General features: G+C 38.8%; 1 protein-coding gene across 6 annotated transcripts in view; it reads right to left on the bottom strand.

Annotated features, from left to right (window-relative positions):
- The window catches only part of LOC137344427 (protein phosphatase 1 regulatory subunit 12A-like), a 211413-nt gene that overhangs the window by 78084 nt on the left and 106014 nt on the right, over positions 1-27315 (bottom strand). For 3 of the 6 annotated variants that reach the window (XM_068007389.1, XM_068007388.1, XM_068007391.1), the window contains exons 9-14: positions 24951-25066; positions 20048-20260; positions 18816-18910; positions 18172-18318; positions 15948-16157; positions 3980-4070 (exon numbers count right to left, since the gene is read on the bottom strand). In XM_068007389.1, coding sequence (XP_067863490.1) covers positions 3980-4070; positions 15948-16157; positions 18172-18318; positions 18816-18910; positions 20048-20260; positions 24951-25066 — 872 coding nt within the window. Of the gene's footprint in view, positions 1-3979; positions 4071-15947; positions 16158-18171; positions 18319-18815; positions 18911-20047; positions 20261-24950; positions 25067-27315 lie in introns of those variants that run through there. The other 3 variants (XM_068007392.1, XM_068007390.1, XM_068007393.1) reach the window with 2 other exon arrangements.

The following is a 27315-nucleotide window of genomic DNA, read 5'->3' as shown; positions in this document are numbered from 1 at the left end:
TGGAAGAGAGAGAGGTGGGGGGGGGGGGGAAGAGAGAGAGGTGGGGGGGGGGGGAAGAGAGAGAGGTGGGGGGGGGGGGAAGAGAGAGAGGTGGGGGGTGGGGGGGGGAAGAGAGAGAGGTGGGGGGGGGGGGGAAGAGAGAGAGGTGGGGGGGGGGGGGGAAGAGAGAGAGGTGGGGGGGGGGGGGGGAAGAGAGAGAGGTGGGGGGGGGGGGGGGAAGAGAGAGAGGTGGGGGGGGGGGGGGGGGGAAGAGAGAGAGGTGGGGGGGGGGGGGGGAAGAGAGAGAGGTGGGGGGGGGGGGGAAGAGAGAGAGGTGGGGGGGGGGGGGGAAGAGAGAGAGGTGGGGGGGGGGGGGAGGGGGGAAGAGAGAGAGGTGGGGGGGGCGGGGAGGGGGACGAGAAGAGAGAGAGAAAGTCAGAGAGAGAGACAGCCGAGATGAGAGAATGAAGGGGGACATTGAGAGGGAGAGTGTTCAAACTGTTCTCCCTCATGGTTCAGAATTCTTCGACACAAAATGGAAGAATATCTTCCGTTTGTTTGTGATCAGGACCAATTTATGTGTTGGGTCGGCTGCAGAGGCCAAGTCAGCCCGATCACAGGTATATCTTGGTGCCAAAGCCCCTCAAATGAGGGCATGGGTTAAAGGATTGATGTATTGTTATGCCATGTTTTATGAAGCGAAGTATCATCCTTTAAGATGAGCACTGTTATGGAAGAGTCACTCGGTTTTTAAATGAAACTGGAGGTGCGAGCAGTTGAGCAAAAGAACGCTTATTCACTCGTGCAAAAGATGACCATTATGGGAATCATAGTGTATTTTTGGCAATCTTGCATTTCCTGGGGGTGTGTGCCCCAGAAAAGAAAATGTCTAAATACGCCACTGCAAACATTTGTGTACTTCAGATTTTACATGCAATACAACTATTGTATTGCATGTCCCACTGCACTCTCAAAATAGCTTCTTGCTTCACATGTTATCGGCATGGACGCTGGGTTTCAACTCTGACAGGAAAAAGAAAGACCAAATTGCATAAAATGCAGGTAAAAATCATGGCATTCCTTAACAGAATTTAATTTATTCAGTTATTTTACATCAGTGGCCCTTGGTCATTGGTCTATTTTCAGGGCTCTTTGTCAGTGTTTTTTTTGAAGCTGTTCACCAGCATTTGCTAGCTTTCTAGTTGACCTCTAGGTTGTTTTAATCTCCATATTCGGCATCTTGGCTTTGCAACGACTTTTCTCCTTCTCAGGAGGATGTACTTTCTTTCCGCAGTTCTTAGAACAGTTCTTTCAAATATGAAATCATCTTGTTTTCTAGTTTCATTTCTGCCTCGTTGCCAAGATATTATAAACTATACAGTTATTGAAATTGGCCATAATTAGAATATAATCAAACATTCTGTTGGATTATGAAATACAAAGTCTAATGTAGCATTTGCCCTAGTTTTTTTAAATTCATGCTACACAATCAATCACTGATTGGGAACATAGGAACAGGAATAGGCCATTCAGTCCCTTGAGACTGTTCCTCCATTCAATTAGACCATGGCCGATCGGCACCTCAACTCCATTTTCCCACCTTTGATCCATATATCTGATACCTTTACCTAATAATCTCAATTGACCCAGCACCCATAGTCTTTTGGGGGAGGAGATTTCAGATTACTGATACCTCAACGTGTGAAAAAGTGCTTCTGCTTTCACTCCGAAATGGCCTGACTCTGATTTTAAGATTGTGCTCCCTTGTTCCGAATTCCCCTACCAGAAGAAATACTTTCTCTGTACTTGCCCTATCAAATCTTATCATTTTAAACATCTCAATTAGATCACCCCTCAATCTTATAAACTCAAGGGAATATAAGCCTAGTTTATGCAACTTGTCCTCATAAGTTAACCCATTTAAACCCTGGTATTATTCTGGTGATTACCTGTGTAAAGTATTTTGTACTACCACTCTTTTCTGTTGTCATTGGTCTGTCCACTTAATCTCCAGGATATTTAAATCCCAGAGGGTCATCACATTACAAATTACTGGAGCTTCTAATCTGCCCAACAGCTTTCTGTTGTGTCTTGAGCTGGTGGTAGCAGTTGCAATTAGATTGTTGTCCTTATTGTTGCCAATTTCTATTTCTAATTTCTATCCATTTTGTTATTTCACTTGGCCGTTTGGTTGTTCTATTGCCCTTTTCATTATGATCAACACTCCCAACTTAACAGGTAAGTTCTTGTACAATATTCTATACTCTTCCAGCTTCATCTCTTTCCCACCTTCACACAGCCATGTTTCTGTAATGCCAAAATCAAGACCTTCACTAGCTGCGATGTCTTAATGACCAACAAGTTCAAGTACCTTTATTCCACATTACATTCACCAAAAGTAGTTTCCACGTTAATACCACCTAACTACTGAAGAGCACAAAATTAATCATATCTGAAAGTATTCATTTCACAGCCAAGTTGAAGAAAAATATATAAAATGAAATTTCGAGCACAAAAACTGCCAATATAATTCAGCATTTCTACCCATACTTGCAGATGTTCTTTTTTGGTAATGAATTCATTTATATTTGGTCAATTCAGAAAGCTTCATGCAGGAATAAGTTGACTTTCCAAGTGGCAATAATGGCAATTAGTTTGCGACAGCTGACAAATTTATGCTTTTAATTATGATGCGAATATAATTTCACGGGTGCTTATTCTTTAAAAGCTGCAAAACAGTTACTTTTTTTGACAATGTTGAAAACTAGCAAAAGTATTAAACTGCAATCTCGAGAAAACTTAAAAGTTTATATTTTTGCAGCTCAAGGTTTTAATTGCATAAGCATATAATTAAGTAAACTGTAAACTAACTGCTTTACTCTGTCACCAGACATGCCACGATGATCTAAACATTGACTATTTTGTCATCATAATTGACAAGGTTGAAATCTACAACTCAATTTACAGAGTTCCTGACCATCGTGATCAGTGCCATTGTTTGCAGCCACACTTTATGCATGATGTGGAGATGCCGGTGATGAACTGGGGTTGACAATTGTAAACAATTTTACAACACCAAGTTATAGTCCAACAAATTTATTTTAAATTCCACAAGCTTTCGGAGGCTTCCTCCTTCCACACCGTTCACCTGACGAAGGAGGAAGCCTCCGAAAGCTTGTGGAATTTAAAATAAATTTGTTGGACTATAACTTGGTGTTGTAAAATTGTTTACACTTTATGCAGACAGACAAGTGCCCAGAGATCAAATCTATCCTTAATCTTCAAAGCCCCAGATTCAGCATTTGTCAAGTAAGTTAAATGCTTATTTTTTTTTAAAAAGGAGTGGTAAAAGTTAACACCAAGGAATAACATGGATGAAAATGAGCCTCAATTAAATCTAACTAATTATGAAAGAGCAAAAATCATTTTTAAAAAATATATAAAAGATATATACTTGGAGAGGAAAGGGTGCAGGAAAATTGGTTATTCCTTTGTGTGTGTGTGTGTGTGTGTGTGTGTGTGTGTGTGTGTGTGTGTGTGTGTGTGTGCGCGCGCTCTCTCTCTCTCTCTACAAAAGGAAATTTCTACTTTTGCACTTGCAGATGTGCCACACAAATTAAGAATCGCATTTAAATTTTCCCCCCCCCAATCAGTAACCACATCAACAAATTTTTCTTCAAGCAGTAAGAACAGCACAATGGTTGGAGGAAAAAAAAGTCAATTAGAATGATTATTTTTCTCAAAGGCCAAAAGGAATTTCAATTCTTCCTTTCTGTCAGCAATGGACAGAACTATATTAACAACCCAATTGAAGTTGTAAAGTACCTACATCACGAACCACATGGTATGAGTGATTACATTTGTCTATATTTTCCCAAGCGGTAATGGATCAAGAGTAAAGCACCAAAATAATCCTGGCTTTGTGGCAATGAACATTCGAGCAGAATCCATTTCTAATTTTTAATGACTAAACATTAAAAAGTTCTCTAACGCCACTGACCTGTGTTGATCTCCTCGTCTGTCTGGCCTGCCTCGATCGAGCTTTTCTCTGTGATTCTGCTTCCTCATCTCGGACAGGGGTGAGATAGGACCTGAAATATGTCAGCACAGAGCTAAGTTTTTTTTGGAAACGGACTGCAACAAGCAAGTGATTCTATGAGGTCAGCATTGATGACAACATCTATTTCTTCAGCGTAAGTCATGAAAGCACCACTATCACTCAAGCTGCAGTAACTTCTCAGGTTGAAGAATTTTAGATGTTTGGACATAGTGCAAACGATACATTTGCAAAGTAGAAACCATATCTCTTCAAAATGACAACTTATTTTAGTTCCAATACTAATGTAACATCGTATTTCAATAACTTGAGAATAATGCATTGCAAAAGCAAGGCATATAAACAGTGGCTATAGAATACATCACATCTACCACTATAGAAGATCATTCATTTTTCCTCCCTGAAGAGAGCCTTTGCTTGCATTATCAGGAACCAGTTAATATTTCCTGTTCTTAGGACAGATTTACTTACACACAAAGCATTTCTATGTCTAGAAAGTGCTTTTTTTTTTAAAGGGTGATTTTACAACTTTGAGCTTTAAAATCTTAAAAAATAAAATTTGTGAATTGAAAGGGACTTTTTGCTCAATTGTCCCCTTTCGGTTATAAAGCACACAGCAGTTGTTATTCAAAAAATAAAATAAAATATACCTCTTTACGTAGGCCTGCATCTTGCTTTCAAGGTCAGGACAAAAACTTGGAATTACGGAAAGATGCTGCTTCACAGCAGACTGCAGTAACTAAGTATAGTCTCAATAGAAGACAGGCAAACCTTTGCATTATGCTAGATATCTCGGGACTTGCGAGCGAGAAGTAACTGTATGAACACTGCAGCTCTGCAGGAAGTGATATCACTGACAGCTTCGGTCATACTTATTGTACCTAAAGTACCTTCGCTGTTAACGCCAGCGTATCAATGCTTTTTCCATTAACTGATTCAAGTAGCTTTGCATATTGCTGTGGTGGTATTATGCTGGAAACATTTTCTAATTTAGACTTTTAAAATGCATACCATGAACAATTTTCACAATTAAGCAGCCAAGTATGAATATGGTGAAAAACTTCACTGGAAGATAGCAAAGTCTTTTCCTTTGTGTTCACTTAATAGAGTCCTTCAGGACTTTAAAATATATTGAAATAATAATTTGAGCAAATACTACTTGCCTTTTGGAATCTGACATGATGGAATCTATGAGCCAAAGAGCCAAAACCATTGTGGACAGAGCTTAAAACACCGAAAGGCAAGTGTAGAATATGACAAACTTCAATATTCCTAAAATACTTTCAATGGGAAACAAACCTAAATCCACTTGTTTTTGCAAAGGTCAAACAAGCACACATCATATTTATTAACCCTGAAATCCTCATTATCTACAAATCAAAACTTTGATTTAGACTCAGATTTGTGACAAACAAAATATTTTGGCATTCAAGTCTCCACTACATCAGCATGCCAGGATAATTATATCAAGTGCACATTCCTCCAATTCTGCTTTCTACAGTTACTGGCAGATGCTGCAGAAAGCTTTCTCAGTTGATCACGTTCACATTAGCCTTATCTGAATAAGATTAGTTTAGGACCATTAACAAAGCCTTTTATAGTAAGGTGATTCCGGACTGCACACTTGTGTCAGTAACAGAACTGAATGACATTCTAGTCTTGCTAGCATCCAGTTTTCATCTGCACATCTATATGAGGAAAGGTTAGTATCCAATGGAAGAATGAATTCATGAGTGGCAATTTACAACAAGCCTTTATCAGCGTAGTATGCAGGTCATGATTTCAGTAACAACTTCAAAGACCACATATGACATCACACCAACAGAAAATATCCACTTGAATCTGTCTGCTGCATGTTAAACAAAGCAACTGTAGCTAAAGATAATCCACTTCAAAAGCAATGAAAAAAATCCACAGCAGAGCCTGAATATACTTTCCTTAATGCAGTCCCACTGAAGTCACAAGCTGTTCGTGAATTTTAACACTAAGGAATCCCGACAGCATCCTAGCACAAAGTATCTTCCTAATATGCAAAGAACTCAGCTTGCTCAATCATTTAACATGGAAAATCTCCCACTTTCAACCTGACCCCTTTGATGCTCTGCTCTTTAATCACTTAAGTTATGAGGCCACATTATTCAAGTTTTTTCACGAATAATTATGCAGCATCTACGGACAGCAGCAATTACCACAGACCACTGCAGTGTAGGTTTTTTAAAAACTGAGGTGAAGCACTTAGCAGTCATCTCATAACACAATCCAGTCAATTGAACATGTGAAGTTCATCATACACCTAAGATCCCGAATGTTAATTTCTGCAAGCACACCATTTCAAGAAAATAAATGATGAGTTTAAAACAAGTCTTACAGCAATACATTACTTGTTCAATTGCAATCTTAGTAAAGAACCATCCTTAGTGGATTCCTATATTCTCTCTGCATTTTTAGGGAGAATGTAGCCTTTAAATTTAGAGGTACAAGTGAAAGATCAGATTTTCATTCATATCTGAGACACAAATTAATTCAATAGCCTAGTTTCTTCATGTGATTTGTAAGAAACAACCTTTGCAGATGTTCTATGTTTGATGATTCACTCCAAAAGCTATTTCAGATGTACTCATCACACTGCAGTTTTAATTGAAGGTATTACAATATTGCAATTTCAATCATTGAATAAGCTTGAAGAAGGAATCTACAAGGGATTTGAAAACTATTGAAAACATATTCAAGGAAAAAGTTATTAATCCCCAGCTAACTGAAGTAGCTAACAATGTAAACATCAATGTAGTTAAAGCCTCTCCATTCAATTCAAAATAGTACTGAAGGAGTGCTACACTGACCCGAGGTGTCGTCTTTCAGATGAGGTGTTAAACAGAGGCCCCATCTGCCCTCTCAGGTGGAGGTAAAAAAAAAACCATGGCACTACTTCCAAGAAGAGGAGGGGCGTTTTCCGGTGTCCTGGCCAAATATTTATCCCTCATGAGTGTAGAGGTCATAAAGATAACATAAACTGTCAAGGAACAAATACAGTTATAAAACAGAGTATAAAAGGACTATTACAAATAAAGTAAAGGAATTATTAAGGATGAATTAAACTGCCTGTACTGCAGTGTACACAACGTTCAAAATAAAACGGGGGAACTGGAGGCAATAATCCGTAGCACAGACCCAGATGTTGTAGGAATAACTTAAACATGGCTACATAAAGAATAGGACTGGCAACTAAATATTGCAGGATATAACAATCAGAAAGGATAGGGAAGGGGGTAGAGTAGCTGTACTAATTAGAGATAACATAATGGCGGTAGAAAAAGAAAGTCATAACTAAAAGGAGAGAAACAGAATCCATATGGATTGAAATAAAAAGGTAAGAAGGGATTGATCACGCTAATAGGAGTATATTACAGACCACCTAATAGTGGAAAGGAGGTGGAGCAGGAAATACATAAGCAAACGTGAATTGAGTAAAGGACACAGAATAATAATCATGGGAGATTTTATCTATACCCAAATAAACTGGCAGGTAAAGGGGTACAGGGAACAGAGTTTTTACAATGTGTGCAGGACTCCTTTCTTACCCAGTATGTAAAAAGCCCAAGAGAAGAAGCACTGCTGGATCTAGTAATGTGAAATGAACCAGAATAGATAAGTGTAGGGAAAGATCTAGGCAGTAGTGATCACAACATAATAAGGTTTAAGATAAAGATTGAGAAGAACATAAATAAGACAAAGACCAAAGTAATAATTTGGGAAAAATGCTGATTTTAAGGGAATGAGAATTGAACTAGGGAAAATAAACTGGAAAAATTTACTGACAAGCAAAGAAATAGAACAGCAGTGGGAAACATTTAAAACGGTGATCAAGAGAGTCCACGAGAAATATATCCCACTAAAAAGCATGAACAAACTAGCCAGTAATGACACACCATGGATGAATAAAGAAATAAGGGCAAAACTGAAACCAAAGAAAAAGGCATACAACAAAGCCGATGACAAAAATGAATGCAAAAAGGTTAGGAAAGCAGTTAAAAAAACATTTGGAAGGCAGAGAGAAACTACAAAATTGAATTATCAAGGAATATAAAAAGAAATAGTAGAGTATCCTACAGACACATAAATAAAAGAAAAATCAGGATAGGGATAGGGCCATATAAGGGATGCACACGATAAACTCACAGGTAATGACAGCGAAATGGCAAAAATATTAAATAATTACTTTGCCTTAGCGTTTACGAGAGAGACTAACATGATGGGCATGACATTAGAAGAGATCAAAAAAGATAAAGACATTTATGATTGAAAAGAGGGAGATAATTGATAAACTAATCAAACTTAGAAGGGATAAAACACCATGTCTGGATGGGTTGCATCCATATATATTAAAAGAAGTTAGGGAAGAGATAGCAGAGGCACTAGTACATATATGTAAAAATTCATTAGAAAAGGGAATAGTGCCAGAGGACTGGCAGAAAGCTAATGTGATTCCTATATTTAAAAAGGGAGCTAGAACAAGTCCAGGAAACTATAGACTAACTAGCTTAACGTCAGTGGTAGTAAAGATAATGGAATCCTTACTCAAAGACGTCATAGAAAAACATCTAGAAACCACAAATACAATAATAGTCAGCACAGATTTCGAAAGGGAAGGTCATGCTTGACCAACCTTATTGAATTCTTTGAAGCAGTAACAGAAAGGGTAGACAAGGGTAATGCAGTAGATGTAATATATCTGGATTTTCAAAAGGCCTTCAATAAGCTACCACATAGTAGACTTATGACTAAGGTCAGAGCACGTGGAGTCAGGGGACAAGTAGCAAAATGGATACCAAGCTGGCCACAAAACAGAAAACAGAGGTTAAACGGAGTTACTCAGACCGGCAAAAGGTGGGAAGTGCTGTTCCACAAGGATTGGTGCTGGGACCACAGTTGGTTCACCAATTACATAAACGATTTGGACACGGGAATCGGAAGTACAATTTCAAAATTTGCGGACAACACCATGATGTTAATACAGAGGAGGACTGCGACAAAATACAGGAAGACATTAATAAACTTGCAGAATGGGTGTGTAATTGGCAAATGAATTTTAATATAGATAAATACGAGGTATTACATTTTGGTAGGAAGAATAAGAGGGCCACATACTGCTTGGATAATTAGAGTCTAAAATCAGGTAGAGGAGCAGAAGGATCTGGGGGTACAGATACACAAATCACTAAAAGTAGCAACGCAGGTTAATAAGGTCATGAAAAAAAAACAAAGCACTGGGGTTCATTTCTAGAGGTAGAATTGAAAAGCAGAGAGATGTTAAACTTGTATATAGAACCTTGGTTAGACCACACGAGTACTGTGAACAGTTCTGGTCTCCATATTATAGAAAGGATATAGAGGCACTGGAGAAGGTGCAAAAAAGATTTACTAGGATGATACCAGAACTGAGAGGTTATAACTATCAGGAAAGATTGAGCTGGCTGGGGCTCTTTTCTCTAGAAAAGAGTAGTCTGAGGGGTGACCGGAGAGGTCTTTAAGATTATGAAAGAGTTTAATAGGGTTGACGTAGAGATGTTTCCACTTGCGGGGGAGACCAGAACTAGGGGCCATAAATATAAGGTAGTCACTAATAAATCCAATAGGGAATTAAAGAGAAATTTCTTTACCCAGCGAGTGGTTAGAATGTGGAACTTGCTACCACGAGGAGTAGTTCAAGTGACTAGCATGGATGTATTTAAGGGGAAGTTAGATAAACACATGAAGGAGAAAGGAATAGAAGGATATGCTGATAGGGCTAGATGAAGTAGGGAAGAGGCTCGTGTGAAGCATGCACACTGGGAATGGACCTGTAATTCTGTGTGACCAACATCACTTAAAAAAAAACATTATCTGGTCATCATCACATTGCTGTTTGTGGGACCTTGCTGTGCGCAAATTGGCTGCTGGGTTTCCTACGTTACAACAGTAACTCCACTTCAAAAGTACTTCATTGGCTGAAAAATGCTTTGGGAGGTCCCAAAAGAAGCTATATAAATACCCCAAAAAAAGGAAATCAAACAGAAATTGGAATGAAGTACTGTAATTCTAACAACATAGAAGACACAGAGATTTCAATCCTGGCCAATATTATTGCTAGTAAAGAATTTACCTACAGGCTACACATGTTGTAATAGTAACATGTTGCTTAAATTAACAAACATGCTACACATAAAAGCCCAGTGAACACCATATTTGCAGGAGGATCATTTCAGGCCAGGAGGAGATGGAGTCAAAGTATCAATTAAGTAGTTTGAACTCGATCAGATCTGACGAGATTGAGAGTCACTTTTAGAACACATTTTCCTTATAGCCACTCCATGAATACAACTGAAGAGAAGTTCATGTAAATTTCTAGGTTGCCTGAACCAACAGCTGCAAGGGGATTTAAATTTTATTTTCTTCCTTCCTCTTGATGAATTGTCTCCTTACCATCAATGTTCCTTCTCAAGAGTGAAGGCAAATGGCTAGCTCCTAGGTTTCTGCCTACACCTTTCCTGAACTAACAGCTAAGATATAAACAAATGAATCAACCTATGGTCACTTTTGGATCTTCTTTCCCAGCCTACCTTCAGATGAGCAAGGCTTGCTCCCGTTCAACACCTCCTGCCCTCTTCCCCTCCCCAACCCTGAACTGTCTTGCTAACTCCAAGAATCCACTGTGTGGATATTGACTGGCTTGATCAGCTTGGCTCTGAAGCACCATCTTGTCTGAGTCAGAAGGTTGCAAGTTCAATATGGACTTGAACACATAATTAGTGCAGTACTAGGTAAATGCTGCAATGTTGGAGATGCTACCTTTCAGATGATAGATTAAAGTGAAGTTCAATCTGCTAGCTTCAGTGATTACAAAAAATCCCAAGGCCTTCTCCCAGTGCCCTGGCTAACATTCTACCCTCCACCTACACCACCAAACAGACTATCTGGCCATTCATTCATTTGCTGTTTGTGGGACCTTGTGCAGAAATTGGATAACGTAGATCCCTATACAGCAACGGTGACTACACTTCAGAAGTAATCTATTGGCTATTACATGGTTTGGAATATTCAGAGTTGCCTTATGAATGCAAGTTTGTTCTTCTTTCTCTTTTAAAATGTTTGCAGTCAAGTTTGTTTAACAGACTTATGGTAAACAATTGGCACAAATCTCCATTCTGTGCTAGTGAGGGGGGGGTGGGGGTGGGGAAGGAGAATAGCCATATATGTATTCAAGATTCTTTCGATCATGAAATGTAAAAGAGGATTCTGTGTCACATGTTACTTTTGTGTAAATTGATTTAGTCTTAAAAAATGTGAAGTAGTTATGTTTAAATGTACAGCACCCCATTACACAAATTACAAAAGGATATTGTGCTATGTAATTTTGTTTAGAATATACAAGAATTGTTATCCCTCATTCACTGAAAGGGATTACATTCAAATTATTGTCTTGCATTTTCACAGAATTAGCTGTTGACTGCAAGAAATTCTGACACTGGACCTTTTAGAGGAGCCATTGGTCCGGATGATATACATCCAAGGCTCCTTAAGGAGATGGGATAGGTGCTGTGTGAGTACTTTTATTAGCTCGCTGGAGTCAGGGACCGTTCCCTTAGACTGGAAGGAGGTTCATGTAGTTCCAATTTTAAAAAAAGGGGGATACGGCAGATCTTGGTAACTACAGGCCCATTAGCTTGACGTCAGTAATAGGGTAGGTGCTCGATGGAATCATTAGGGATGTAATGTATGTCCACCTAAGACAGAGGCCATATTAAGGACACCAAACATGGCCTCTGGAAAAGGAGGTCGTACCTTACCAATTTCATGGAATTTTTTTGAAGAAGTCACCATTAGTGGATTAGGGTAACCTGGTAGACATTGTCTACCTGGACTCTTAGAAAGCTTTTGATAAGGTACTTTATAAGAGACTTCTCTACAAGATAGAATCATATGGAATTAGAAGTAATCTGCTATGGTGGATTGAGAAATGGCTGAATGCACATAAGCAGAAAGTGGTTGTTAATTGATTTGGATCTGCTTGGAAACCAGTTACCAGTGGCGTCCCACAGGGATCAGTGTGAGGACGTTTGTTATTTACTATTGTCGTTAATGATCTAGATGTAGGTATTGGGAGAATGATCCGCAAGTTTGCGGACGATACCAAGATATGTGCAAGAGAGGACTCCCAAATCCCTTTTAACTTCACAAAGACAGACAGCAAAACATCAATGCTTCTGGATTATGTGGAAGTCCTGCTGATAGGAACTGTGGCCAAGCCATGGACTGACAAAACAAACTGTATCTGGTTAAAAATACTTGAAGGATACTTTAAAAAAAAAGTTTGTTCTAGTTAGGTGCAACTAAAAAGTTAGTATATACTAGAAGATCTCCCCTGGCATTACTCACAGGAGGTCTCACCTGGTCTTGAAATGTGTGCATAATGCTACATGCAACATTGTTGGTTTCAGTTTTCTGCACCCGTTATTTCGTGTTCCTCTGCTAGGTCTCAAATTCTCCCATCTCTCCCTCTCCAGCCATATACATTTTCAAAAAGAACAGCAACATAGCCAATTTGAAATGGGGAAGGGGAAAAATACAAAACATTACTGTTAAAAGAAAGCACCCAAACAATAATGAGAAAAATGAATGCTCAAAAATATACACTGTAAAATATTATGTATTTTTGAAGAATAGGGCCCCAGGCAGTTGGGCCAGCTATAAGGCAAAGAAATGGTTTACAATGCCCAGGTGAAGAAATGAAGCTGCATAGAAGGAGAAAAGAAAAAGTTAAGTTCCAGGGTCCTGAGACAGTGGTAGATCCCTAAAAACGAACGGTACTTTAGGAATGTAGAATATCACATAGGCAACTATGACAGCGATTTTAAGGAAATTATTGTGAGTTTGTTTTAAATTTTATTTATGCAACTATATATTCAGCTGGGTCAAAATAAAAATTGCACCTGGAATTACTTTTAAAAAAAAATAAGCGTGGCCATGTAATTGGTTGAAATTGCAGCCTTTCAAGTGGATGCTTTGATGTGGGATCTTAACTAATTATTATTTCCGCAAAATCAGCACGGTTTAGTTGGTTTTTGAGCCAATGAGAAAAGCATGACACTTATTTTAATTTTCCTACTCCACATTCAATGTGCCACCTTACTGAGTTAATGTATAATGAACTATGTACAAGAGTTTTAGTTATTTAAGTAGATATTTCAAGTTAGCTTGGATCAATTAACAAGTATTCAGCATCAAACCTTGCAAGCTTTAAATGTGGGGTGAATTAATAAAATTGGACACTACTTTTTCTCCCTCCTTAACATAATGAATGTCTAATATGAACAAATTACCTCATTCATTTTTGTACAGCATTAAAAAATAAAATTGAAAAACTTCATAAACATCCCCAAATACCAAAAAAAAATCAAGTTCCCCAGGACTCACTTATTTAGACTTGGATGCCCACGTGTTAAGCGATATACAAGACAAGCCACTCATAGCAGACATGTACAATCCCCACCAAACTCATTCCTGGTGGTATCCACCAGCTTTACATCTTTCTCAAGCTTCCATCTCCAAGTACGGCACTGTCCTCCCCTTCTTCTGTGCCCTGTTGGTATCCAATCCAGTAGCTGACTTGTAAGTAACTTGTGCATGATGTACCCCAGATCTCAATGCCTTTTTTCTCTGATGTTACTGACTAACTCCCTTCCCATCTGGTGCAGCACTGTGATGTTACTTTTCTGACCCTGCCAACTTACCTTCTTTATTTCTAAACAAGGAGTATAAAAATTATATAACCCTTTTCATCTTGCTTCATGAACTGCAGGGTCTCATTGCCATACGGAAGGGCAGATAATACTGAACACATAAGCATTGAACTTAAGAGTTCATTTTGATGTTTTGTAGGTTCCGGATCTTAGGTTGCAGTCAAAAAGTAACAGCACACTTGCTAATTCTTGCAGACACTTCCTTTTTGACTTCTCAATTCATTGTTACTTGCTTTCTCCAGAAAAATAAAATTGTCCATTTCTTCCAATGGCCTGAAAACTGACTATTGCTTTCTGGAAGGTCTGGGAACCTTATCCTGAGTTTTATGAAGAGCACCAGCAATAGCCCATTTATGGAAAATGGCATTCAGATATGTCCTTTCTGACAACCAAATTGATAACCAGAATGGCAATGTGGAATATTCACAATTAAATAAAGCACCAAGTCTGAAGCAACTTATACAGATCATGCCGGAATATCACCTGGCTAACCAGACTCAGCTAACGCAGATGGACTGGATCAGGTAGGAATACTGCAAATGAAATAACTGTGCACTGCACAGGAAAAACTGATGAGAACTACCACTCTGGAGTAGTCCAGCTCCTAAACTAATCAACAGCTGATGCTGCTCAGAGCTGGAAGTCAGTGAATGGCAGACTCCCAGTGCCAGGATTTAAACATACAAATATGATAATCAAACAAAAATGGTCCAATGAGGCTAATGAAATACAGATCAAGTTCCTCATACCAATCCTGTAATAGTAAAATATCTAGGTCTGAGAGTGAAGCAAAATACACAGGAATTTCTTGAGTATAGTTCTAAGAGTTTTGGGGGTGAGGCAGTCTGGAGTTTTTTTTTTACTAAAAAGATGGCTCTCCCTCTTATTTTTCTATTTTCCCCTATGAGGAAACACATAATTACTGCTCCACACCTCTTCACAGCAGAATGGCAGATCAAGAACACTCTATGTAAAGAATAATGAGTACGAAACCACATTCCACACACTGCAATGTGCTGCCTACAATCAGATGTGCTTTATAAGTAAGGAGAGTGACTTTTACAGGAAGACAGGGGCAAACAGTTCTTTAATTGTGCACCTCACTGATCTCTCAATAATCCCACATGAACACATGTCTCTGTGGCAGAAATGGAATGAGACAACAAGTGGCTAGAGTAAAGGAAGATCATGTAGCAACAAATATGGATCCTCATTGGTGACAAGGTAGTAAAGGCTAGAAATAAAGATGGTCTCAAGTCAAATAGTAAAGAACTAAAAACAGAATGTAGAAATGAGTTGGGAATAAGGTCTACAGGCAAATTCCCCATTTTGCAAAGCAAGATTTCAAGCAGTTGCCCACAATTTTTAGTAGTAAACATGCAACTATCCTCCTGGCTATAATATCTAAATTCTTGCTTTTGTATCTATATGCAAACAAAAAGATTAACCTAACTAAATAATATCTATTAATATACCAGATTTTATGTTATGCAAGCAATACATGCCTATCTATCTGCAAAGCTCCTGGTACTGGAGCTCAAAGACAATCCTTCCAACAGCCACTAAGTGGTGCAGAAGGGATCAGCATTTCAAGCAAATGTACAAAGAAATATTTTCTGTGACTCAGAAATCATCATGGCCTGAACAAATGCAAAAATTAGTGTGTATTACAAAAAAAAATCTATATTACCAATTTTAACGGCAATCATTTTACAGCAGTATAAACTGTGAACAGCTTCCGCAGGGAAAAACCAAAAGTATGAGAGTGATCTGTAAAACTAGCACAGGAAGACTTCTGTTGTCCTCAAGGTTAAGGTTAAATTAAAATTAGTTGTCAAAATCTCGAAGTCTGATCAAGCCCAGGTGCATGCAAGTCCCTTTCAAGCTCTATTGTTAACTATAAAATCCTAGCGATAACAAAGCCTGCAGATTTAATAGAATAAATGCACTACATGGAGATACTAAGATAACTCTTTAAACAAGGAAAATATGCCAATGGGTTTTTAAGATGCTATACAGCAAAACAAATTCTATTGGCCATTTTCTTCTGTATCTGTACGAGTCTTCAAATATTAAAATCAGGGTATGAAGATACCAAAAAACACGAGAAAGCGTACCTTTCACATTAATCTTACCTGCCCTGGTGGTTGGCTGCTGTGGGAGCAACACTATTTAAGATGGAAGAGGAAGAGAAGGAGGGAGAGATGATGGTAGTTCCGCTGGGTTGCTGGCCAGCAGCTGAGGTAACTGTTGCTATAGTAGCAGCTGAGGTGACTGAGGTGGTGATGGGAATGACTGAAATGGAGGAACTGTTCAAGTCATCTTTTCTTCTACCAAATGAGGCACTGGTAACAATTGATACTTATATAAGAATGGATAACGGAAGACAACTATGCTACACCATTCAATTAATTATAGGTTTGCAACGTGACTCCTTTCCCCCCCCAAAGTTTTCTCCTTACATCTATTTTTCTCTTTAGCAAGGAGGACATGACAGTCACAACATCTCCACAGAAGCCAACCTCGTTCTCTGGTTGACAAGCCAGAAGACATGTTTGGGTCATTTATACACTAATAGGGAAAGATAGAGAGTATGCTCGCTAGCTTTCCCCATTGCTCCATAGTTGACCAAGTCGAGATTGGTGAAACTTGTCCTTTGGAGAAAGACAAAGCTGAGGTGATCAGTCAAGAACTTGGGCCTCCTGTCAAGAGTCAAACACTCTTCTGTTGCAACTACCAGGCTATGTAGCACTTTCAGGTTTGTCAGCATGGAATTAATTTTCCAACATCTTACTATTTAATACAGAAGAAAGAAAATGCTTAACAGATAGGCTTCAGTAAGAAAATTTGGTTAAAAAAAAGTTACCACCAGACAGGGCATCTCCTTTCTCCAAAATTTAACAAGTCAGAAAATGGGGTTAGAGAATCTGGACTGCTACCAGGAAATGTTGCAAAATAATGCCTCTGAAGTGTAGAAGTGAAACTTCAGACAGATTTCACCCTAGAATGTATTATTTGAGTTTATAGTAAAGATTTCACTTCACCACAAAATCAATAGCGTAAGTGGGTTTGTTATGTAATATTAGTACATAATTAAAGCTTCCCCTATGGTTCAGCAATTTTATTTAGTAAATATTTGAGTCGTTCAGATCAGAAGATCCCAGGTTCAATCCCAGATCTGTGTTGAGTTAGTTGATCTCAGCTGGGACAGTTGTAGTGAGACAATTCTTTAAGATCCCCACTCGCGATTGCTACGCGCAGACATTGGGTGAGTACAGGATTCAGCAGTCCATCAACTCTGATTATTAAGGTTCAGACATGGGCAAGGGAATGGAAGTGTCTAGTTTTACAGCAAGAAGTCAATGCCTTCAGGAGAATAGGGGAGAAAATTGTTGAGAAAAAAAAGGTAATAAAAATAAATAAGCATGGAATAAGACCAGGAGTTCACATTTGGTTAAAAAGCAGCTACTACTGGTAGGGACATCTATTTTCTCGACCCCCTTCCAAAGGTTTCTTCCACAAATCATGTACAATACATCTCATTATGGGCTCTACCCCACGCTATTTAAACTTCTATGATAACCATGCTAATCTTGGCTGAAAGAACGGACTTCTAAACAGAATTACATGACAGCAGTGGTCTGAAAACTGCATTTGGTAACCACATCTCTAATGTGTAATCTCTTGTATATTCACCTGTAAACCTGGATTGTTTCAGTTGGTAAAGATAGCAGCATTATGTATCATTCAACCAGTTAACTTTGAATTCAGTTCTTTTTGTCCTGTTTTTTTGCCTACTTTAGATCTCTCTATGTTGGCACCATCCCTCACTGAAAGGACAAGCGAGCCAAAGTCACTACGACAACTCATCGGCTCTCCAAGAAGGTCAAGGAGCATGACAACAAAGCAGTGCCATTGCCTGAAGCCAAATTCAGCACGACCTCACAGTACTCTTTAAGAATGTGCATCAGTTAACTGCATCTCTACAGGAACTTAACTGGTACTTTTTTTTTCTTAAAAATTGGTTTTGCCTAATATGTAATTTGAGACTAAAACCTAGTTAAAACAAACTTTTTTCAGCTACCTTTGTTGACTATTAGATCATAAAATTTATCAATTTACAGAGCAGCCCAGAAAAATGACCAGTCGATGGTGGTTTAGTCAATCTCAGCCATTTTCATACAATAAGTTTGTGAACAAATCTTAACCATGTAAAATACAAATTAAGAAAGTAAAATTATCTAAGACTTGGTACAAAACTGTTAGTGAATTTTTTATGCATACTTTTGACAAAATAGCTTCATACAAATGGCATTTTGCTCTACATAATCTGCATAAAAGAATTCTGTTCTTGCTCACCTTCGCTGATAGGAAGGCATTGTGTTAGTAGTTGATGCATTTACAGGCATGCCGCCTTCATTTCCCACATGATTTGTATCCTTTAAGTCATCCCTCCACTGTCGCCTTGTATAAGAACCACTTCGTACCAGACTAGCTGCAGATTCCCTTTAAACACAAGAAAATGATTTGTCTTAAGTTACATAGTATGTGCTACATTATAACATCAGGCGCATAAACCTGGGCAAATTAATTGTAGCCTGTGTCTAGTATTATGTAAAAGAGCTGAGCAAGACAGAAAATGCTGCTAGGTTTTTAAATTAGATTTTTCATCCTTTTCTCATTCATTGACAAAGTTGTAAATTATTACCAAAGTAACAGAAAATGTGACTATTAAGAATGTTCAACCAATATAGTCCATTACTAACTATCACAAAAAGTTGTATATAGTTTAAATTATACTTTCAACCATGAGCAAAGTGAGTTACCTTGGGCAAAGTGAAAACATTGCTTTAAAAAACATTCTAATTTTAGGATTCTAATATATACTTGGTGAAACAAAGCAAGGCTCTGCCCTACTTTATTAGCGTGGAACAGTTCTTCAGTTGCTAAAAGCAAGAGTAGCAACTAAAATGTCAAGTTACTTTAGTTCAAATAGAACTTACCTATTTTCCTTTTCTTCGATATCAGATGTGCTGTGCAGTCTTCTGCTAGGGATTGTTGGTGCAACATACACAAGCCTAGTTTTATTATCTTTATCCTGTATGATAAGAAGAAAAAGATCAGGAGTTTAGTTATCATCCTATAAATGGTGCAAGCAACCTTTAGTGCATGAAGGGCTCCTTTTCCCCGCCAACACGCCTGGAGAAGGCTCAGTTTCCATGTGCAAAGTAGAGCAGAAAGGTGTGAAGACCCATGCTTCCAGACCTTTGTACCATTTGAGTTGTCTTGGGATCTACAGGACTTCATGGGGAGGGGGTGGAATACCTGAGCTTACAACAGGCACAGACAAAAGGTCCTCCCACTCCATTTTCCTCATCTCCCCAATGCAAAAGGTCACTCATTTTGACAGGCAATCAAAGTGAGCATTAGGCCCTGCGTGCAGCCCTTCTCCAATTGGAGCATCAGAGAGAGGTAGACAGAAAGACCAGAGGACCCAACACAAGTTCCTTTTCCAGTCAGGGACAGGGTTTGGCGCTGGTGACGTTCAGGCTGTTATCTTTAGACAGCAATCAGATGGCCCCGATGTCTGCAGCCATCCCTGCTGATGCAGGTCTCTCAGCCATGGCCATGACTGTATTCCCATACTCTGCTGGGGTAGACCTGTGCACAGAGACGTCCTGGAAATAGGATAATACGCCCGAACCTTCTAGAAATATAAACGGGTTTAAGTCTTTGCATGTGCTGTGCACTTCACCTGCCTGATGCCACAGGGAGACAGGAAAATTAGCCCCAGGATCTCTTGGGATCAGAAAATGAATTCGCTCTCCTGTGATCTTCAGAACTTTTTTTTTTCCAAAAGGCAAAATATGAGACCAATTCCAAAACACATGTAACAATGTTCCTTCTCTAACGCCACATCCCAAAAACAAACTCAAAATAGTCATCCTTTCAGCTGGCTAAAAATACAGTAGGACACCTATTCAAAATCATGTATGGAATAAGCTATGGTTGGGGTTACTTCTAATTCTTCAGCAAATTATATGTCCATCTACTGGGTCCAAAATCTGTTTTCAGATCAATGTTTTATACTACAACAGAGCTTTGGGAAACAATATCCATCTGAAAATGGAACAAATGGTGCCATTCAGCTACAACATTCAATTGTAGCTTCTACCAATGAAAGGGATTCCATAAAAATCCTGCACAGAATGAGAATAATTTATCAAAAATGCACCTTTTCCCGGTTATCAAATATGGTTGAAAGACGGGGACTTGAAGCAGACCGGATAATCCCAAAGGAGTCCTTCTCTTTCAGTGCTTGGGAACTGCTAATGTCACTCAGTGCATCGTGGCTCCCAGTTTTCCTCAACCCCAGTCTCCAAGAAGCTGGAGATTCATCTTTTCCATCTTCATCTTTGGCAGTAGATTTAATAAAAGGGCTAATAATCTGTAACAAGATAATTACACAATTTCTACAAATCCTCTTTCACACAACTTGTAGCAGTTTCAGTTCATGGTTAATTTTGATCTTTTAATTTTGCTTTTGTTAATTCTGCCCCAATGTGCAGAATATTTTAAGACAGCTTAAAGAATGAAAAAAAAGGCACAAGCAGCCAGCTTCAAGTTTCACAAAAGAAACTACTGAAATAAAGCTTCAATTGAAAAGCACAATATACATTCAATTGTGAAAGAAAGAACTTGCATTCACATAGTGCCTTAACATGTCCTCAGGATGCCTTAAAGCACTTCACAACAAATTATTATTTTTTTTAAAAGTGTAGTCGTTATTGTAGGCAAATGTGACAGCCAATTTACATATAGCAAGATTCCACAGAGTAAATAAGACAAAAATACAACTCAATTATCTATTGAATAAATACATCAAGACAACCTCATTCCTCCCTTTTCTTCCTTCCAACAAGTACAGGCCATTCTGAATTAATCAGTCATGGAAGGCAAGCTTACACTAATCATACCATCAGGTTTTCCCTACCGAGCTCAAGCAATAAGAACATCTGAGTCTAAGTGATCAGACGAGGGCTTTAAACTCATCCAGCTTTTGCTGCAGTTAGCTCCCATTCGTGGTGCTCTCAAATTCCTACACAACCCAAACTACAATTCCTTCTTCACAATCTTCTCAAAGATTAATATGTAATTAACAAAAATCTGTCCATTTAGATTATTAGTTGTGTTGTCAAGACAAATCTTTCTAGACTCTTGCATAGCTTATGGTGTCTTTGTTCTTCCTAAAGAATGTATAACAAAAACAAATCAGATTTCTTAAAAAAAATTACTACCTTCCACTTCATCTACTTCCATGTGTGTTTTTAATAAAACTGAATCATCCATCTCTAGCCAACCTTGACTTTTATTGAAAAGAATAATCATCATTCTCTGATAGCACAGGATATCATCTCCTTTCTCTGAACCAATGTCCCATCAGAAAGGGCTAAAATTAAATACTGTAAATATAGTCACACTAATGTATTATGTAGAATAAAATCCAACATCTGTGGATATACAGGAAATCATGTGAATTAAATATTGCAGAAATAAATTGGCCAGAAAAGGGTCAAATTGTAAAGAAGGATTGGAACAACAAACATTTTGTCAAGAGAACAGCGATTTCTTAACACGATACGGAAGCAATGTACTAGGGTTGGTGCTATAGTAGATTTAAGATTTAGCAGTTCACCAGAAATGGGTACATTCTTGGGGTTCCAGTCATCATTGGAAAACTGATTTGATGATATAACAAAGGCAACGGCCAAAGATAAGTAGCTTGCAACCTGATAGCAAAGTGCACTGCAACACCAATCTGCTACTCTAGTGGGATGGGATGTAGATCACAACCTTATTCCACAACAAGCTAAGTTAATGGTCCTAGCGATGATGCTGTGGAACAAATCAGGTGCTTTCCCACAGAACATCAAGAAAATCTGAGGAGGGACTGATCCTGGACCACTCTTGTGAACATCTTAACAACCTGTTACAGAGCAGTGAAATATTAGTTGCAGGTCACCCAATCATTCGCTCAGCTGCAGATGCTGTATTGCAACAAAACACAGATAGGTTGGAAATACCTTAAAAAGACCATCCCTCCCCATCATAGAAAGGTTACAGCATGGAAGGAGGCCATTTGGCCCATCGAGTCAGTGTTCGCTCTATGCAAGAGAAATCCAGCTATTCCCACTCCCCCGCCCTTTCCCTGTAGCCCTGCAAATTTTTTCCTTTCAAGTACTTTCCAGGTCCCTTTTGAAGGCCATGATTGAATCTGCCTCCACCATCCCCACATTCCAGATCCTAACTACTCGCAGTGTAAAGAAGTTTTTCCTCATGTTACCTTTGGTTCTTTTGCCAATCACCTTAAATGTATGTTCTCTGGTTCTTGACCCTTCTACCAATGGGAACAGTTTCTCTCTATCTACTCTGTCTAGACCCTTCATGATTTTGGGAAACCATAAAAAAAACAAAGATTCAGGCCAAGTACTGGGGTTACGTGAAGGATGCTGAGGGAAATAAATGGAATGAAGCACCAGGAAAACAAATGTACTTTAAAGCTATTATAAGAGATGTGACAAGGTAGTGTATACCTGAGAAAAATAGCACAACCTGCATCACAGTGCTCAAAAATGAAGGTGAAAATATAATTTAGAAGCCACAAAGAATCAAAAAGTAAAGACACATATGTTGGAGCCCAATGTAATGTGTCACAGAATAGTACATTAAATCCACTGGTAGTTTCAACAACTCAGCTCTCCTTTTGACTACTGTTCTCATCTTAAAGGAAAGAACCTGACATCTACTTGGCATTTTCTTCCAGAAGTAACTAGTGTGTGGCATCACAGATGCAAACCAGAGGGTCACCATTCAGTGATACAGCACACCCATGCTCCAATTCAGTGTCTCTATCAAATATAGGTTTAATAAGATAGTAATTAAAATAAGTATTTCACTGTTAAATGATTTCCAATAACATTTGTAAGGAGCTAAAGTTCATGTATGGCTGTGTAGACCTGCAAACAAAAATCCCAGTTTACATCTGAAATGGAGGACTGTACATGACTTTAAAAACACACTTAAAATAAAAACGTTTTCAATTTTCAATGTGCTATGCAACGCTGTCACGACTGAGAGGTGTCTCAGCAACACAGTAATTGAGATTATTTTAAATTCAATTCATCATATTTCCATTTTAATAGTTAAAAACTAAAAGTATTAAAATGGTGATGTTTTGCTGGGCTTAATTTGTTGATTCCTATAATTTTTAACAATATGAAATGATTTTGGGGGTCACGTAGTTTTAATTGAAAATATTACTACCGTGGTACAGTTATTATTGTAATCATGACTGCTGCAGTGCTTCCAAGACTACACAACTGCTTGTCAATGCTCTGCTTTGAAAACAAAGCCTTGAGAATCAAATGTCCTTCTGCTCCAAGTAGGAAATAGCAGCTCTTTCTAAAATGAAAGAATTGGGATTAACTTTACAGGAACATTCCAGTAATGGCCTTGCCCAACAGAACTTGGCCTGTGGTGACTATCATTAATTAGCTGACCTCATGATTGGGCATTTCTGAGAATCTGGCACAAAAATATGGCACACTGTTGTTAAGACTCAGCTCCCAATATTTTAAATGAGTGGAAAGGGTCAGGAACAAAGCAAGAATGCCATACACAAGCCCAAGGAAAAATAATGGGAAGGCAGCTTTAACTGAGAAATTGGCCACCTCGCAAAGTAAGGGAAAAGATATAAAGTTGTCACAGGACAGCATTTGACCATTAAATAATCATAGATAAGGACCGTATCCAAAAAAATTTAAAGTTTATATCTTTGATGACAGACTCCAACCCCTAACCCAAACTGTACTGATGTATACCATGATGTGGTAGTTGAAAGGAATTACTGAGACCAACAATAAATAGAAACTGCATTAAACATATACCAAAAACATAAAAATTACAAGATCCTTGATGAAACTTTGTTTAGTGATTACTAAATGCTAATTCATCACCCTCAATACTAGGCACGGTAACTCTTCTAAGCCAGTTCAACTTCCATTTTCTCCCTGTAACATCTCTTCAAATAAAAAATGTTAAAAACATCCGAAAGCAATGAGGAACAGATCCCCTTTCCTGACCACTGTCAGGCTAAACAAGACTGTTCACAACCTCGGTATCCTAATTCGACCCCGAGCCAAGTTTCCAACCTCATATCCTCTCCATCGCAAAGATTGCCTACTTCCACCTCCATAGCACTGCTCACCTCCACCCCCGCCTTGTCCATTTGCTGCTCAAACTCGCATACATGTGTTTGTCACCACCAGACTAGACTGTTTCAATGCTGTCCTGGCTGGTCTCCCACCCTCCACAAACTTCAGCTCATCCAAAACTTAGCTGTGTGTATCCTATCCCGCACCAGGTCTCGTTCATCCATCATCCCTATCCTCACTGACAGACATTGGCTCCCGGTCCCCCAACACCTCCAATTTAAAATTCTCATGTTTAAATTCCTTAATGGCCTCACCCTTCCCCATCTCATCCAGCACGACAATCACTCCCAAACTCACTGTTCCTCTGACCTCTTGCGTATCCATCCTCCCTTTGCCCCAGCAATGGTGGCCATGTCTTCAGCCGACAAGGCACCATGCTCTGGAATTCCCTCTGCACTTCCCAATCCTCCTTTAATACCCTCTTTAAAGCCCACTCTTTGGCCAAACTTTTGGTCAGCCCTCTGAATATCTACTTCTTTGCCTCAGCATTCACTTCTTTCCTTATGCCTATGAAATTTTAGGGACATTTTTCCGTTTAAAGGCTCTAGATCAATGCAAGTTGTTGTTGAAGTTAATTATAATTCTCTGGAACTTTTGTTTTTAAAAAAGGTAGTGACCAATAAACCTATTTTTCAAATTAATTCAAGTAATTTAAAAAGTAATAGTTCTATTAGTGGATCTCCGATGGCATTGCTCACTGATAAAAATATATAAAAATTGATTAAGTATATAAATTAATCTGTGCCAATACCCATGACAGTTACCTACATAAATAAATCTATCACCTGTCCCTGCTCCTTGTTATACAAAATATAGTATCAGAAACATACAGAATATAGATCAGATACCAGAGTTGCATTTTACCTTTCTTGTTGTAGTGGTAGCTGTGTATCGAGTGGACTGCCCTGCAGTGGGAGCCAGCTGTGAGTTACTGTTCAGTTTGCTGTTTATACTATTTTTAATAGATGCCTTTGATTTTTCTGTAAAAGAAAAAAAAGTTTTATGTATGCCTGTTCAAAATAAAAATGTTCAACCCACTATCAGAACCCCTAGAAATGATTGCTCCTACAATTACAGACATTGCAACGGTGAATTGTAGATCATGACCAAGGCTCATAAGAGCACACAGCCTCACAATCCAATGCAGGCCCATCAAGAAATGCTGACAATTTCAAGGCTTAATGAAATTAGTACTTACATGAAAGCAGCAACGTGGTTAGAAACATGAGAATGGGATCAAAAGAATACAACACATCAAGAATATCTGCACTGAAAGAAAAGTCACCCCTGACCAGAGACTTATCCATCTTATAAAGCACTGATGCAGCTAAAGTAACCACCAGAACTAGACTCACCAGGGATCCAGGGCAACGTGCTCACAGTGATGAAGATCACTAATCATCTAACAAGCTTTCCCAAGCCATAGCAGGGCCTACCATAATGGAGTATAGAAGGTTTTGCTAAACCCTTTGCAGATGAGTGGAGGGGAGAAAGTAGAGAAAAAGACAGCTTCACCCAGTGCAAAAACCTATCACCTCCTTAGTCCAACTGCCCCTAGAGGGCTTCTGGAATGACTGATAAGAGCTTGGTGTCCTACATGTACAGACTGCTTACAGAATTATGAGGAAGGGGTCCAAGTCTAGAAGAATGTATCCCAAAGATTCAGACATTTTCCTGCCCAAAAATTATGAAACAAAGTGCACAGCTGAGGTTTGACAACAGCAACCTGTCACAATGACACATGGTCAGAATATAAAGAGACAGTTATATAAGCTAGGATTCTAAAACCAGGTGCCCATTCAGACTCTCAAATCTTATTTTCAATATCTCAATACTGGATTGAAGGAAAGTGGAGGAAAAATTGTAAAGATGTTCTATCTGCAGATAACGATACGCTGCATAAATGTAATAAATTGAATAGCCAGGTGGTGAAGGATAGAATACTAGAGCCTAGTCTTCAGTTGCTTCCAAGCCTTTACTCAAAGAGATCCATATTACCCACTCCACACCCTAGATAAGCTCTCTTAAATGGATACAAGAGTCCCCAATTGATATGCACCACCTGAATACAATTAACACTAATTGATATAAGTCATATGGATACAACTAACAGTAAAGATCAAAGTATTTAATGAATTTGCTGTTGCTGGATCAATACTACATCAAGATTTTTCTACAGCATTGACATGTGAGAAATCAGTTAGGTATTTGGATGCATGACTAATCAAACGTTGGATTTTTACAGTGGTCAGCCTGTGTGTCAAGATTAAGATTGGGAAATGTGGAAAAACAGAGATTGTGATGATGTCAAACCCCCTAAATAAAGTTAGAAACAAGCTAGGTTCTTAAACTCAGTTTTCAAATACTTTTGTCCAGAAAACCACTGCTTTTAACTATGATGGAGTTTAACAATTTCCAATAAAAAAATTCAATTTATTGCCACCAAATGCAAGGGGTCCTGATTAGTGACAAATCATACAGTCATAGAAAGGTTACAGCATGGAAGGAGGCCATTTGGCCCAACAAGTCCATGCCAGCTCTACGCAAGAGCAATCCAGCTAGTCCCACTCCCCCACCCTATCCCCGTAGCTGTGCAAATTTTTTCCTTTCAAGTACTTTCCAGTTCCCTTTTGAAGGTCATGATTGACTCTGCCTCCACCACCCCCTCTGGCAGTGCATTCCAGATCCTAACCACTCACTGCGTAAAAGCATTTTTCCTCATGTCACCTTTGGTTCTTTTGCCAATTACTTTAAATCTATGTTCCTCCAGTTCTTGACCCTTCCGCCAATGGGAACAGTTTCTCTCTATCTACTCTGTCTAGATCCTTCATGATTTTGAATACTTCTATCAAATCTCCTCTCAACAGTCTCTGTTCCAAGGAGAACAATCTCAGCTTCTCCAGTCTATCCATGTAACTAAAGACTCTCATCCCTGGAATCATTCTAGTAAATCTCTACTACACCCTCTCTAAGGCCTTCACATCTTTCCTGAAGTGCGGTGCCCAGAACTGGACACAGTTGTGGCGGAACCAGTGTTTGATAAAGGTTCATCATGACTTCCATACTTTTGTACTCTATGCCTCTATTTATGAAGTCCAGGATCACGTATGATTTTTTAACTGCTTTCTCAACCTGCCCTGCCACCTTCAACAATTTGTGCACATATACCCCAAGCTCTCTCTGTTCCCGGAACCTTTTTAGAGTTGTGCCCTCTAGTTTATATTGCCTC

Source organism: Heptranchias perlo, chromosome 27 (genome assembly GCF_035084215.1).
Source record: "Heptranchias perlo isolate sHepPer1 chromosome 27, sHepPer1.hap1, whole genome shotgun sequence".
In the NCBI taxonomy this organism is placed as follows: Eukaryota; Metazoa; Chordata; class Chondrichthyes; order Hexanchiformes; family Hexanchidae; genus Heptranchias; species Heptranchias perlo.
Note: the sequence above shows the minus strand (reverse complement) of the source record. Positions and strands in the feature narration are given on the sequence as shown.